Here is a 15,470-nt window from a genome sequence, read left to right on the forward strand (position 1 = left end):
AGAGGATCCTCTGCTTGGAGTATCTGGGCTGGAAACACATTTTGAGTGTTGCTGGTTCCGCTATCCTGATCTGTGTGACGTTAATGTCAGGGGCACTCCGTAAATTATAGTTGTAGTTATTATTCTGAAATTTTAAAATGCAACGTCAAGAAAGACTGTTCATAAAATTCTACTTTCCATGTCTTAGCATTTTTAGGACTTTTTTTCTGAAAGACTGATTTAAGACATTGTAATACCTATCAAGGGCTTATTTTTAGTTAAATGGATTCAAGGACTTTTAAGACTTTTTTAAGATCTGCAGTAACCCTGAAAAACGTCCTTCTCTCCACAAAATATATCCACATAAGGACTCTGTTATTTGTTCCTGCAGCATCATTATTCCACTGAGGTAGACTGGGAAGGAGAAGAAGAGGAGAGAGCCTGTCATATGGTGGGGTATAAAGACGGAAGGTTATAAAATGGGGGATTAATATTCCACAAAGTAGCGAGCCACAACCAGGAGAAGGAGATCAGCGAGATCAAGAACGAGATCTCTTCCGCCCACGGACAAAAAACCCTGCCGCCTCTGAACTTCCTCTGTTCTCCCCCTCGCAAGTTTAATTGGCAGCAGCATGATCGTGAGCTCCATATCTGCATTCTCCAAACATCAGCCTTTTACATGAGGCGGCGTGGAGACGAACCCCCCACGCAGACAACACACAGCGCTTTGATGCTTTTTATCTGCACTACACAGACTGTAACAATGGTGGCACCAGAGCCCCACGCAGATAAGCCTGATCTAACTTTTGACACTGATCCTGGGATAATTCAATAGATGCGAAGATGATCTATTGTTTGTTTTCTACTCGTGATGACTAAGAGTAATGTGTTTAATATGACAGTAAAAAGGAAAGGAGGTTTAACAGAACAAAAGCAGAGAAAATCACCCAGTGCTGTAAGACTGAATTAACTGTTTTATCCTTGACTCCCTTCACAACTGTTTGCTTTCATGAATTTATCTTTAGCACGCCTCATCTCTTAACAGACCTGATCTCTTCAGTAAGTCAGCCTGCGTTTTTCTCCCACACAGCAGCTGCTGCCGGCAGTGGGAGGGGCAGGTGAGTCTCTCTTGACGTCATTTAGAAACACGCACACACACATTACTATACTGGCGAGGACACAGTATAGATTTCCATTAATTCCCTGAAAGATTACCACTAGCTCTAACTCTGACCCCAGCGTTTGCTCGGCTGGGATTCCTCAATAAAAGTCTGCCTCTGTATCTGTGTGTGAGCCAAAATGTCTCAGAAGAAAGATACCATCCTTATTTCATTACTGTGCAGCAAAGCCCAGAGTACACTGTGTTACTGAGGGGGATTTAACCCGACTAGCATCACAGCTCACACACTCCACTTCCTCTGAGCTGTCTCGCAGTCAGAAAGTGCACACTCATTCTGCTGTTCTCAAAAGAACAGGATACGACCTTGAAGTTGTTTCAGAGCTTTCAATAAGAAAAAAAAAGCATTTCTTTTGCGGTAAGAAATCTGTGGCTGCAAAGAAAAAGTTGAATAGTTGTCGGTGAAAACTTGATTACTGGCGTCAGTGAAGGGGGGACAATGGCTGAGGAAGGACAGCGACTACTGATGTCAGAGGCGGATGTCTGTGTGTGACAAGCGTGACACAATGAAGGCCAGAGAGCGGCGAAACTTTGTGCGTTACCTCGTACAGTGGCGCGCAGATTCCATCAATCCACTCCAGCTGGAGCCCCGGCAGCTCGTCCTTCCTGTTTCGATCAAAGATGGCCTGAAACAGAAAAGTCAGAATTTATTTACACCTACGTTTGTGGCTGGAGAAACACAGGAGCAATGTGATTCAGGCTCACAGTCCCTAAAGTGCTGCTGTTGCTAAGAAAAGTCTCCCTCGGCTCTTGAGACAACTGACTTTATTTCCCATACATTTCCTATTCTACCTCATTCTTCTGCAGCCTGAACTTAAGAGGCTCCACCGAGGCTGTGCTTCAGAGATAGTTACTGGGCTACGACTTAGAAGTTAATATTTAATTTCCAACACCCACGCACACAGAGCGGTAAAGGTTTGACACAAGCGGCAGACCTGAGGCTACCGCATTAGTTATTTCAGAGGGGAGGCAATGTGGCCTGGCTCGATTAGTCAACAGCCATTAATGGTGCACAGAAAACTGTTGGTTATTTCCCCTTTAAGAACTTGCAACACAGTTCAGCCTTCAAAGCTCCTCAATCAAACACACGCAGTACTCCTCTGTTGTGGTGTTGCAGCTTTGAGGACTGTCTGAATGCGTTATGAATCTTCATTAGGACCAGAGTCTTTCCCTGCTATTATTACAGTGCTATTTTTACCTCTATATGAGATTACAAAAATAAAAAACAGTTTATTACCTCAGCTATCAGCAAGTCAAAGCTTGTAGAGCTCCAAAAACCCAAATGCCTTGTGTGTTTACCACTGCATGAATGGAAAGGTCAGCGTTTGCTTTGAATCCTGTGTAGGAGGGTTTTTTCTTTTTTAAGAATGATTGTTACGCGGTCCACAGTTTGCTCCTGGCGCAGCAGCGAGGCAGAGGAGCGGTCAAGCTGACAATTCACTTTTCTCACACTACGAGACACGAGCTCTCATGTTTCCTACGCAGTCAGTGTGTTTTGGAACTGCAGAGAAAATATATCTCCGGCGTCATCAGCTCGGTGGAGGTCACGGAGGTGAAAACAAACTGCAGAAAGCACAAAACAACCACAGAGACGGTTGGATGTACTCACAGAGGGCGTGAGCTTCAGCTCTGATCTCTCTCTGTCGCCCTGCTCGAAGAACTCGCTGGTCACCAACTCTGCAACCTGGAGAGAAAAGATGCAGAGATGTAGAGCTACAGCCAACAAGTATTTTCATTATTGATTCATCTGCCAGTTATTTTCTCAACTAATGATTTATTAAAAAACAGTGTGAAAATTGGGCCTGCCACAATTTCCTAAAACCCAAGATGATGGTATCAAATTTCTTGATTTGCCCAACCAACACAGAGAAGACAAAGAACAGCAGGTCCTTTAGAATTTAGAAGCTTTGACTTTGACACATTTCTACACATTTTCAATGTTTTTCCAAACTCAAAACTCCAGGCTTCTTGGTACATTTTTCAGAACATATCTGACATCTAAGTACAAATTGCCAGCCCTTGGATAGATAGATAGATAGATAGATAGATAGATAGATAGATAGATAGATAGATAGATAGATAGGTAGATGGATAGATGGGTAGGTAGATAGGTAGATGGGTAGGAAGGTAGGTAGATAGGTAGATGGATAGATAGGCAGGTAGATGGATAGATAGGTAGACAGATAGATAGATAGATAGATAGATAGATAGATAGATAGATAGATAGATAGATAGATAGAAGTCCTTTCAGAAAGTCATTGTGTACCGTACAGCCATTGTCAGACAAATAAACAGAAAACTATAATAGCACCAACAACAGTAGCACGTTCATGTTGAGACAAGCTTAATACTTTGTTATTTGTGATACTGTATACAGTATATATGCTATTCAAATGCGTAGGAGTGTGCGTTCAGTCACCATGCTTCTTGCCTTGTGTTTGATGACATCAAGCTCACTCTGGCTTGCACTCTCTCACACAGTGGTAAACAGTTTGGCTGCACTGACTGCCTGCTCAAAATACCATGAACAAAACTCTGCTTGATCAGTTTATTTTTAGAAATTCTGAATTTTATATTTAAGAGAACAGAGTAGGAGCAACAGTGTGGAAGTATTTTTCCATATTTATCTAGACCTGGAAATTACTAAAATGGAATTCCATGTGTTTCCAAACTGCGTAGGAACCCTCTAACTTGGGAATGTTTGGTATTTTAGCTTAAAAAAAGGAATTAAACAATGAATCAGTTATCAAAATAGTTAATATTTTTCCTTTGACCATCTATTAATTAATCAACCGATTGTTTCAGTTCTAGATGAATGGTTAAGAAATACATTCATGTCATATATGAGAGTGTTTCTTACCTTGCGTGATATTTCCCAAGGTTTAGTGACAGCACCAAGATCACACGCTGTCATCATCATGGATCTGAGAGGAATCAGACAAGATTTATTTCATGTAGTATTTACAAGATCAAAGATTTAGGAACACTGTCTTTGTGTGCACAGTGCGTTACCTGCACATGTCCCTGTGACCCTTCACATTCCAGTTGTACTCTCCTTTGCTGACCAGCTCAAAGAAAGTGTTTCTGTTCCTAAAGGGAAAGAAGACAGCCACATATATAACTGTAAGTGACATAAAATCCACAAGGGGGCGGTATTCCCTAAAAGAAACTTGTAAACAGTGTGCAGAGACAGACTCAATGTGCTTCACGGTAACTGAGTTAGTACACTGGAGTCGGCCAAGCTCAGTGGCCATCAGGAGATTTAACAGTTTAATAAGCTGTGCGGTGTTTAGCAGAACATACTCAAAGTAAAGTGTGAGGTCTGTGGCCAGAATCGACTGTTTCAACAGCTGCATGAGGTCACTGTACTCTGTGGACGAAAGGTTGGAGAAGATATTGTGACCCTGTGGAGACACATACAGAAATAACATGATAAAGAATTTCTAAACACAATTTCTAACTTCACACAAAGAGCTTCAGATAAAGAAAAACTAGTCCCTGGATGAATTATTCATTATGTTTAGGATGGGAAGCATTTACTTAACAGAGGGCCCATATTACTTACATGGGTTTATTTAAGAGACTTTTTTTAAAGTTATTTTTAAATTAAATTAAATTGTTTTTTTTAAATTATTAATAACAGCTTGACTGTTAAATTAGACCCCTGATAATACTAGCTGATACAGATCATTGGATGAGGACAGTATAGTGCACAAAATTTACTCTCCGCCATTTAATTAAAGTGTACAAATTCTGAACATTACATATATGCCCTTAAGATTCCACGTGGCATTTGCACTACATTTTGTCAGCAGTCCCACAGTACAATGTGTCACAGATAACTGTATATGTATTCAGAATCTGCAGGCAATGGTACAAATCTGCATTCATGTGGTGTCTAAATAATCGGAAAAATGAGTCCCCGACTGAGAGAATTTGCATATATGCTCCCTCAAATCAGAACAGCAAGTGTGGAAGTCAGTGAAAACTCTGGTGCATGAGTTGATGTCATATATGGAGAAACATGGCGGAGCGGACAAATGTAAAAAAAAAAATAAATAAATAATAATAATAATGAATTCACATATTCCATGTCAATGTTTTGCTTATGTAATCTGTAATATAGTTTGAGGCTGTGGCCAGTAGTTGCTGTCCACATAGAGTGACCTACATTAGTTAGAAAAGTCATTTATAAGCATTCGTCAGGTAAAGCAATAAAGCAATAGTGGCATGGTGGTACAGTGGTTATCATTGTAGCCTCACAGCAAGAGGGTTCCTGGTTTGAACACGGGGTGGAGAACCCTTCTATTTGCATTTTCATCCCGCGTCTGCATGGGTTTTCTCCGGATACTCCGGCACCCCCCCCCCCCACAGTCCAAAGATATTGGTTAATTGGTGATATAAATGTGAGCGTGAATGGTTGTCTGTCTCTATGTGTCCAGCCCCCCACTGTGAGCCCCAATAGGATAAGAGGGTACAGACAATGAAATGAGGTGAAGCAGTAGTTTAGTGGTTTTAGGGGATGTACTGGTGCAGCAACAAGTCTGGGGCAAAATCACTTTGTAATATAAAGCTTCAAACTGCTATCAACGTCTTTTTTAAATGCTCTGAACAACAAAATACAACCCATATTTGTAGCATCCGTAATGTCAAAAGCATTACAACTTAAAGCTCCTGAACACATCAAAGTTGAAACAACGACTTCCCAACTCTGGAAATAGGACAGTCTGAGGAGCATGTGAATGCAGCATTCGATCATGGTATTGGAAGCGTTCTGGTTTCTGTTTGTAGTCTGAGTAGTATTAATCAATCATGTTGAAGGGGCAGATAATCGGTTCATGTGGAGAGCAAAAGAGACAGAATGCACTGGCTGAAATGCATTCGCAGAATCCATTGGCTATCATCTGACGACAGTTTTGCCTTGTATTCATTTATTTTTCTGCATTCATATGCAAATATCAGTTTATAGAGATTTCCCAAAATCCCAGTACACGGAAAAGGAAGTCTTTCCCCGACGATGGAGTCCTTACTGAAAAAGGCCAATTTGCATAACTAACCCATGATGGTGGAAAAAAAACCCTGCTCAATAATAAAACTGAATGGATCTGTGCAGGGGAGGAGGGAAGCCAGCAGCTCTTAATAAGTAAGCAACATCCCTCACTTGAGGCTCTCTATCATTAAAACAGGCCTCTCCCCATCATGTATTATACATTCATTCACCACTTAGGCACCCGCCTCTAGAGGATGGAGAGATCTGTCGGTGGAGAAAACAGAAGATGTAGAGGTGACAACAGACAAGGAGCAGAATGAAGGGATGATAACAACCTGCAGAAATTAGCAGAGATCTTCAGAACTAAACGACCACTTTGTTTTCTCCTTTTAAATGCTAAAAGAAGAAGTGTTACGTGCCTGTGATTCCCCTCCATGAGCTCATGTGTTCCCATGAAATATTGAACCAGCGGAGACACAAAGCAGGTCTCACAACTGGAGCGTATGAAGGACGGAGGCGGGTAAAACAGGAAGTGAGAATGACAAGATGAAAATTGAGAGATACAGAGCGAGTGAGTGACGTTTTTAGAAGTTTTAAATAAATGGTTCGTGCGGGCTGGCGGACTGAATCGTGAAGCTTTCCACTTGAATTAGCCACATTATTCATTTATATGCTAATAGGACAGCGGTAGTTCAACTCCAGTATCAACAGAAACCATTATGATATTCCAAGCAAACATTTGTCAGCTTACTGTGTTGTCAGTGCCGTGATAATGAAGCCACTGGAACAAACCCTGCTAAGCCTTGTCTCAGCTGCTCCCTCAAAACGCCTTTAATTACAACTTCATGCAAACCCAGTCACCTGGTAAAATGTCTCTCTCAACCAATTACCACCAAATCTATCGCCTCTGTAATTACATTGATTTGAGGGCAGCATGAGCTATTTGTTTACTCGCTCACATACAGCAGTCATCGAGGCTCCACATGGTTGCCTTGAGGCATAGTGGCGCAAACTCCCTTCATTTTTTTTAATTCATTTAGTTGTCTAAAAAGTAAAGACAGAGATATATAGTAGGTAAGAAACAGCAGCGTGACTGTACCCATTTGACCCAGTCAGGTGTATTGTCATGGTTCAGTATACTTACAAGTTCTTCAAAGGAATATTTCGATACGTAGGGAAAATAAATTTATTTGCTTGTTTGCTTTCTTGCTGGGAGTTAGATGTGAAGATCAACACTGCTCTCATATCTGTCTGTTAAATATGAATCTACCACCAGCAGCATACTGTGAGACTGGAAACAAGCGGAGACAGCTAGCCTGGCTCTGTTCTGGTCTGCTGCCAACCTCATGGTGATGACAAGCCTCAAGGAAGTCACGGTGCCCAGATAAGAAACTGTGCAGCACATAACCACCCGTTTAAAAAAGCAAAGCATGTGGATTGCCTTTTTGTACAGATGAAACAAACCAGACATGACTTGTTAATCAGTGACCTTCAGAGTAACTGGTTGTCAGATTTTTGTTTTACCGTTGGACAGAGCAGTGTTGTCATGATACTGGAATTTCTAACTTCAATTAGGGTGACCAGATCCCAACCAACCAAATGTAGGGCAAAGAGTGTTTTGGTGTGGGACAATGTGGGACACGTTATCAATGCTGATACATGTATTTATACAATGGTTAGTCCTGACCAAGCAGTTTGACTCGACAGTAAGGCATTCCATGAGTGCTGATATAGAGTATAAAATCATTGGGACTTTTAATTCTGCATTTATCACTCCACTTTACAGGTGTTCTGAACCATTAATTATGTTAACCCTTAAGTAGCCTACATTAGGGATCATTGTAACAAACTTATTGAACCAAAGCACACCATATTTCCACAAATAGCATTTGAGTTAAATAAGGAGTGGTCGTAAGGAAGGGACGAAGGGAAGTAAAGAAGCCTGGATACTTCACTGAGTATCTCCAGATTTGCTTGTATGAAGATGTCGCAATGTGCTTAAATTACTTCATCGGCATCACACGTATGCTACTAAAGCAACTGTTGACAGACTCTTATTCCACCGGTTGCACAATAAATAGAAACATACATGTAGGTTGATACAATGTGTGTATTTCACTGGCTAGCCCATCGCCGCAGCTTTGCACTACTCTCACGCAGCGGTTACCACTAATATCTGGACATTTGCATTGCGGAATCAGTTTAGGTGGTTCGGACATCTGATTAGGATACCTCCTGGCCGCTGGAGGTGTCCCGGGCACATCCCACTGGTAGGAGGTCCCAGGGCAGACCCAGAACACACTGGAGGGATTACATATCTCATCTGACCTGGGAATGCCTTGGGGTCCTCCAGGAGGAGCTGGAAAGCATTGCTGGGGAGAGGAATGTCTGGGGTGCTTTGCTTGGCCTGCTGCCCCCGTGACCCGGCCCCGGATAAGCGGATGAAATTGGATGGATGGATGGATGGATGCATTGCAGAAGCGTAGCACTCTCCCTTTAGTTCCCCCCGTTTAACATTGTTAGCTCTGTCAGCACTGTTGCTGTCTTTTAGCTATAGAGTTAGCAACATAAGCTGCTAACCGCTAGCTCAGCCGCCTTATAAGCTCTAAATTTTACATAGAGTCCCTTTAATAATGAGAGAGAGCAAGAAAGCACCTCTAGTACCAGTGTGCGGACACTGCAGAAAATTAATACTGAAACCTAGTGTACCTATAATCTAAATTTTTGACAACACTTTCACAGAGCCAGCGTAGCTATTTCCCCCCGTTTCCAGTCCTTAAGCTAAGCTAATTGTCTGCTGCCTGCAGCGTCATATGTAGCGCACGGACATGAGAGTGGTACCAATCTTCTTGTTGAACTCTCGGCAAAGAAAACAAATTATATTGAACTATTCTGTTCAGCTGTGCTTTTCCTGCTATGATGAGTCACAAATGTCTGCCGTGAAAAGAAGCACCATGTCGCTTGTTCACACACTGCTAGTGCTAAAGTCAGTTGCTCATTTATTAGGTACACCGAGCTAACACTAATGCAGTCTTTACAACAGTCCTACAATAAATTCTTCCTTCATAAAGGTTTTAATGTTAAGCGTTTGTTTGAATTGTTTAAAGAGATGTTAAATAAAGTGTCATGTCATCTGGGTGGCTGCAGTTTGTGGTGCTCTTAAATGTCCCCAAAACTCTCATCATCCAGGAATAGGCGGTATCTGAAATAGCCTGATATGCAATCGAATGTGTTTCACAACATGCAGCTCTCCTCTGTGAATTGAGTCCACAACACCATCCTTAAATGCTTAACTGTAGGTTCCAATAAAAAATAATCACATGCAGCAGTACTCATTAGCAGAACCTTCATGGTAACTGCATTGCAGCAGATATTGGAACATAGTGCACCTCGCTCTGCAGGATCATAACGGCGTGGTTGAAGTGGTGGTGCTCCAGCGTAGCAGAGGTCCCATAAAGCAGAGCAAGGGCTGAGCCCGTCCTGAGACACACATACACAAAAAGCACACACAAACACACACAGGGATCAAGATGAGGTTGATAACATCATCAGCATTCAACACATACTGAGAGACAAAGTCTGCTGTTGAGTCTGTTGTAATTCCCTCTTTGCACTCTGTCGCCAACTTATGGCTCAATAATAAAAGAAGCAGGAGCGCCATAACCTAAACTGCAGCTGAAATTCAACTGTTCAACACTGAATATGATCATTATTTAATGTGGAGAAAAAATACTCATGAGATGCTTGCTGAGCATGGTGTAGTGAAGGTGAGGCATGTGGGCCAGGATCATTTTAAAGTTTTACATGAGTTAGTTTTTAGTCTGTCATTTCCACAGTGAAAATTGTCTGAGCTTTACAAAGTTTTTGTTTAGTTTTGATCTAGTTTCCGTTCCAGTTTTGGTATTACTGTGGAGTCAGAAAGTATGAGGACAGTAATATATTTTTCATTGTGTTGACTCTGTCCTGCAGCACATTGGATTTGAAATGAAAGAATGGCTGTGAGCTATAAGAGCTGACTTTTAGCTGTGGAGGCTGTTCACATCTCATGTTGGGTGAGCATATCACTACATGCTCTCTTCATAAAAACATACAATTAATGAATCTTAAATAAAGAGGTGGCCTGAGGAAACAACTCCTAAAACAATGAGGAAGTGAAGACAGCTGCAGTACAGGTCTGACAGAATAGCGATGTGTGATGATAGAGATGTGACTTTAAATAGCCATTGATCACAAAGGATTTGACCCTGACTTCATTTTCAAGCTTATGTTAACAATTATTTTCATGTGCTTTAACGGTGCTGTGTACAACATTCAGAACATTATAAGGGAACTTTATTTTTCAACCTGCACTCTATTTTCCCCTGTTTTTGACTGAAGTGACTACTGGGAACACTCATGTTTGAAATTCGTCCAGTATTAAGAGAGAACGCTGCAGCCAGCAGCAGCAAAACAGGCTACAACATCCATTAACCGTGCTTGTTTTTGTCACTGACAGGCTCAGATTACTATGAGTGTATTACAACATTATGGCAAGTACCCTACAGAACAATCTGTCGCTTGTTCCAGGCTGTTTTGTGTCAAAGTCTCGCTCTAAAACCTCGAGAAGTGACTTGTTGCAGGAAGAAAATGGAAGAAACTTAAGTGAGAGTTGCAGAGAGCATTGTAACAATCTGAGCCTATCAGTGGCAAAACAAGCAAATTTAATGGATGTAAATTTACGGGGTGCACCCTTCCCAGGTGGTTACGTTGTAGGTGCCGGCAGCAACCCTTTCACTCAGTATCCCTTTTATCACTCAAATCAGACCAGTTTCAAAAGTGATTGTTCCCACAAATCACCTGGACACAAAAACATCCCCTTTAATATGGCACCAAACAACTATTTGCTATGTAAAGATTAGAGCTGTCCCTTGACAATTGGAGATTCGAATCGGCAGTCGGAGGCATCTCAATCGACTGAGACAGCTTCAAGTCGAGCACGGTTGGGTTTTTTTTTGTCTTTTGTTTGGCTAGTCAGTCTGCTATGCAGTGTACCTCAAGAGACGCTTTGGTCCCTAGATTTTGCCGTGGAGTGAGCACTCTTGATGTCACACTACTCTTTGGTACAAGCAGCTGTGGTCCTGATGCAGCGACACAGAGGAGGAAAAAACTTTTCACTGTAAGGCTCCGAGATGACATTATCTTTTCTTTTCTGCTTGGAAGTGGTAGATTCACAGCTTATAGATCCATAATACGACCCAGTCTCTGGCTTTTGTTTGATATCTGGCGTTGGCAAAAACGTTGTTGCACATTTCCGATCTGTTGTTAGCACAGTTAGCTTGTTTACTATATTACGTGGATGCTGCTGTCACACTGAACATTCCACTACCCCGTTCAAACTTAAAAATGTAATATGGGGGAAAAAAACATGATTGGTCGAATACTTGAACAGCTGAATCTGAATTTTGACTTACAAAATTCTTGGGTTGGGTACAGCCCTAGTAAAGACAAAGTAAAATAACGTTGCCCAGAGCAGAGAATGAAAGGGTGCAGTCCCAGCTCAGATTCTGAATCATGCTCTGAATGTCACATAGGGCTCCTTTAATTGTAACTACATACAAAAAAATGCTATTACTATGCTACAGACATAAACACTTTTTAAATTAAAGCACAGGGTTTGCATTTTAACCTCATGGTCATTGAAATTCGTTTTCTACTTCAGGTGTGCTGCAGTACAGAGCCGAAACAACAAAAATGTGTCACTGTCCTGATATATTATGACTGTGCTGTTTGTGGTAACGGTGTTGATTTTAAGATAATAAAGATACACTTTAAGATTGCTGCTTTATAAGCAATGACAGTGTTTAGCAAATAGGGTATGTGTGCCCCTAGTGGGTGTTTGGAGTACTGCAGGGGTTACGTGATTTTTTTTTTTTTTTTTTTTTTTTTTTAATTTAAAAAAAATCAGTCATGCATACTTCCTAAAATAGTTGTATCAGTAAACTGACCTTTCATTAAGTCTAACCCCTCTCACAGACTGGCCAATCATAGCGTAGCATCGGCCACTTCTGATGGAGGGTCAGGATGTGCTCCATCAGCTCTCATGCAATCATTTGAGATTTTCTTCATTCTTAGGCTGGTATTGTGGCTTTTGAAACTAGTCATGTTCAAATGTTGTGCCCTGAACATATGTAATAGTGATACTTGTGATACTTGCTACCCGGGGAGGTTGAAAGGAGCAGCCGTTTAACGTTATATGTCATTAGCACTTCAATGAGACGCTAGCCCCTGAAAGTGTACTCAATGTAAAACCATGCTACTTTTTGTGTGTGAATTAAAACCTACCCTGTTTTCCAGGAACAGTTTTGCTCCCACAGTTTGTGGTTGACTGGTTCGCTGTCTTTTGTCTTTGTCGGCAGGTGCTGTAATGGTTCTCTTTTGCACTGCTTTAGCCTCTGTCTTTATCTTTTTAACCTGTTTCACTGCTGATATATCCTCTGTCTGCTTCTCGCTGAACTGGCTTTTTCGCTTTCCCAAAAAAAATTATAAATGTTTCTTCAGGGAGCACAGTTAGTGACCCTGGGCTCCATGCTCACTCTAACAGCTTGATGGACCATCATAAAATGACAAAAGGTTTGAGAACCACTGGGTTACAAGAGCTCCATTATGTCCTTTGTCAGCCTTAACTAATTCAGCACTGGCCAGGTCAACATTCAGCTCAAAATAACGAACAAACTCAAACTATTTTTGACCGTTGATGTGATGAAAGAGCAGATGTAAAAATACACACACACACAAAAAAAACCTGATCAACAAGTTTAATTTTGTTCAGCATACATGTTTTCAAGATTTATAATTTAGCCCACAGTTATGTCTGTCATCCACCTAGTTTCCGTCTTGGATTCAGAATCAGTTTACACTAATAACCTCTGTGAGGGCAGAGAACATTAAGTTGAAGCAATTTATTAGTTTAGCTGCTGATCTAAATGTGCTCGGAGTCAGCAGTGTTTACAGTCTCTTCATTAGCAGACCCTTATATAAGCCTTATACAACTTGCCACTTGACTCTTGCTGATCTGGGCCGGACTGGCGCAGACTGCTGCAGGTGGTAAAACACACTATAAACAGCGTGTAGGAGGGAGTGTGTTTATGTGTGTGTGTGGCAGAAGTATAAAGCGGGAACACTTACTTTGCCTGAAAAGCGTTGTTGGTTCCCCTGTGGTCCAAATCATGGCACACACAGCCCACAATAAGTGCTAAGATCTCCACCTCTGTCAGGGTCTCCTGGAAGCCTGCCGTCTGATTGGTACAGGGGAGAGGAGGCCAATGAGGAAACAAACACACAGATACAAAGATACATATCTTATTCTATGAACCTGTGAGTACATTGAATAAAAATGAAAAACACACAACAGCAGCATCCGAAAAAACGGTATGTCCCCAGATAGCCAGTGGGACTGCAGTAACACAGTCACACGGGGAGCTTTATGGCTTGGATGAATGGCTTCTGGAGGCCATGTGCTGAGTGAGTCACTATAGGTCATTGTGGGGATAGTGGCAAAGATAGCACGGCCCTCAGCCCACTCATTAAAACACATGGCAGGAGAGTGGAGGGTCCCAGAACAGCTTACATACTACTATTTCAATAATCAATTCAGATGGGACACCAGGCATTAATGCTGTGCTTGATGAAATGAACAACACTCTGGTGTTTGTATAAGTGTGTGTGTGTGCGTTGCCCCAAGGACCTGATGAAGTAATTCTCTTGGGGTCTCTATTCAAACAAACAGCTCTGGTTTGGCTCTGCGCAGAAGTGGCTGTTTGTATAGTTAATAATACAGTGACTCGTAATTTGAATTTCAACACAAGTCAAACAGAAACATATCACGTTCTGTCGACCTAGTAACATTTCAATAAGCACTAAAGTCTGGCTTGCATTAGCCGCTTCATTCATGCTCCACATTCACTGGCTCGACAACCAGCTGACTAGCAACGTCCAATCATATTCATGTAGGTGTACCCTGCTGTCTTGAACCTGAAGCTTCTTTTACTCTGATACCTTCATGCTAATGGCGTTTGCTGCTGCAGGTCCCTTTATGACCTCCAGTGGAAGAAGTAGTTTTAAGATGCTTTACTTAAATAAAAGTACCAATACAACAATGTCAAAGTACTCTACCATTAGTAAAAGTCCTTCACTCAAATTTCCCCACCATACCTCTTCAAAATTCCTTCTTAACGATGTACTATGCAGACTTTCCGAAAAAGCAATGTGTAGGCTAAGGGGCATGTTTGTAGTCCACGAATGATAGGCAAATGTTTGCCTACAGAGTTTACATATCACCTTGGGTTCGTCCTTCACCTTCTCAAAATGATCCCACACTTTGGATTTCCTGCGCGACATGTTATTGACTAGCCTTTGTAATAACTGCAGGTACCACCCCTGGAAATTAAGGTTACTTCTCCCTGACTGCTGAGCGTGGCCACTTCCTGTGTCTGTCCTTTCACATTAAATTCCCACATCGTCCAGTAGAGTTTCACTTTTGTTTGGTTTCTTTTTGTGTGTTTGTTTTTTACGACTAAGCGACCAATGAAATCTTGTCAACTAATGACCTTTCTGGTCAACTAACGTTTGGAAGACTATTAAGAGGCAGCCCTAGTGATAACACCTCTCTAGTGACAAACTTTGCACATTTTTGAGTGGACGGGGTCTTTAACTACAATCTAATGTTCGTGTGTGAGAATCCTCCTGGCTGCTAAGATCATTTTAAGTGTATGAACATCTGCTATAAATTCTTCAACATAAGTGTCTTTGACTAAACTGATGATCTTTACCGTTAGCATGGCAAACATGCACTGGCAGACGTTGAAGGCATGTCTCCAGTTGTGATAGAGAACCATTCTGTAGTTTTTTCTGACTGTCAGCAGCCATCTGCACAGTGTCTGGAGGGGGAAGACGGAGATAGAGAGGGATGAGCACACGGGTCAGCAGTTGTCACGAGGACACATTAGGATTTGTGTTCTGGGTACATTCAGTCAAGTATTCAAAGGAGACAGACAAAGACAGTCAGCGATCTCACCTCATAGTCAATCTTAAATTTCTGCAGCATCCCCAACTCCATGAACATCCTCAGAGCGGCCGTTATCATGGCGTCAACGTCCAGGGAGAAGTCGTCAAAGGAGAGCTTATCGATGCCGAGCTCGCAGACCAGGGGAATGTTGGCAGCCTGTATCATCGTGGAAAGAGTAAACATAAAGAAGGGGAGAGAATATGAGTTCAGAGAGCAGGAGAGGATGGAGAGGTCAGTGGATGTTGTGCCACTTCCAGATGATACATGGAAATATGGAGACA

The 15,470-nt window shown here is 41.8% G+C and overlaps 1 protein-coding gene and 1 long non-coding RNA gene across 2 annotated transcripts in view; one reads left to right on the plus strand and one right to left on the minus strand.

Annotated features, from left to right (window-relative positions):
* The window catches only part of LOC125900143 (uncharacterized), a 60,626-nt gene that overhangs the window by 13,280 nt on the left and 31,876 nt on the right, over nt 1–15,470 (plus strand). The window lies entirely within an intron of this gene.
* The window catches only part of pde11a (phosphodiesterase 11a), a 64,052-nt gene that overhangs the window by 11,513 nt on the left and 37,069 nt on the right, over nt 1–15,470 (minus strand). The window contains exons 11-19 of the mRNA XM_049594945.1: nt 15,199–15,345; nt 14,954–15,061; nt 13,311–13,420; nt 9,536–9,626; nt 4,460–4,560; nt 4,169–4,246; nt 4,017–4,080; nt 2,766–2,840; nt 1,699–1,782 (exon numbers count right to left, since the gene is read on the minus strand). Of these exons, the coding sequence (XP_049450902.1) occupies nt 1,699–1,782; nt 2,766–2,840; nt 4,017–4,080; nt 4,169–4,246; nt 4,460–4,560; nt 9,536–9,626; nt 13,311–13,420; nt 14,954–15,061; nt 15,199–15,345 (858 nt within the window). The remainder of the gene's footprint in view (nt 1–1,698; nt 1,783–2,765; nt 2,841–4,016; nt 4,081–4,168; nt 4,247–4,459; nt 4,561–9,535; nt 9,627–13,310; nt 13,421–14,953; nt 15,062–15,198; nt 15,346–15,470) is intronic.

This window comes from Epinephelus fuscoguttatus, linkage group LG13, assembly GCF_011397635.1.
Source record: "Epinephelus fuscoguttatus linkage group LG13, E.fuscoguttatus.final_Chr_v1".
Classification (NCBI taxonomy): Eukaryota; Metazoa; Chordata; class Actinopteri; order Perciformes; family Serranidae; genus Epinephelus; species Epinephelus fuscoguttatus.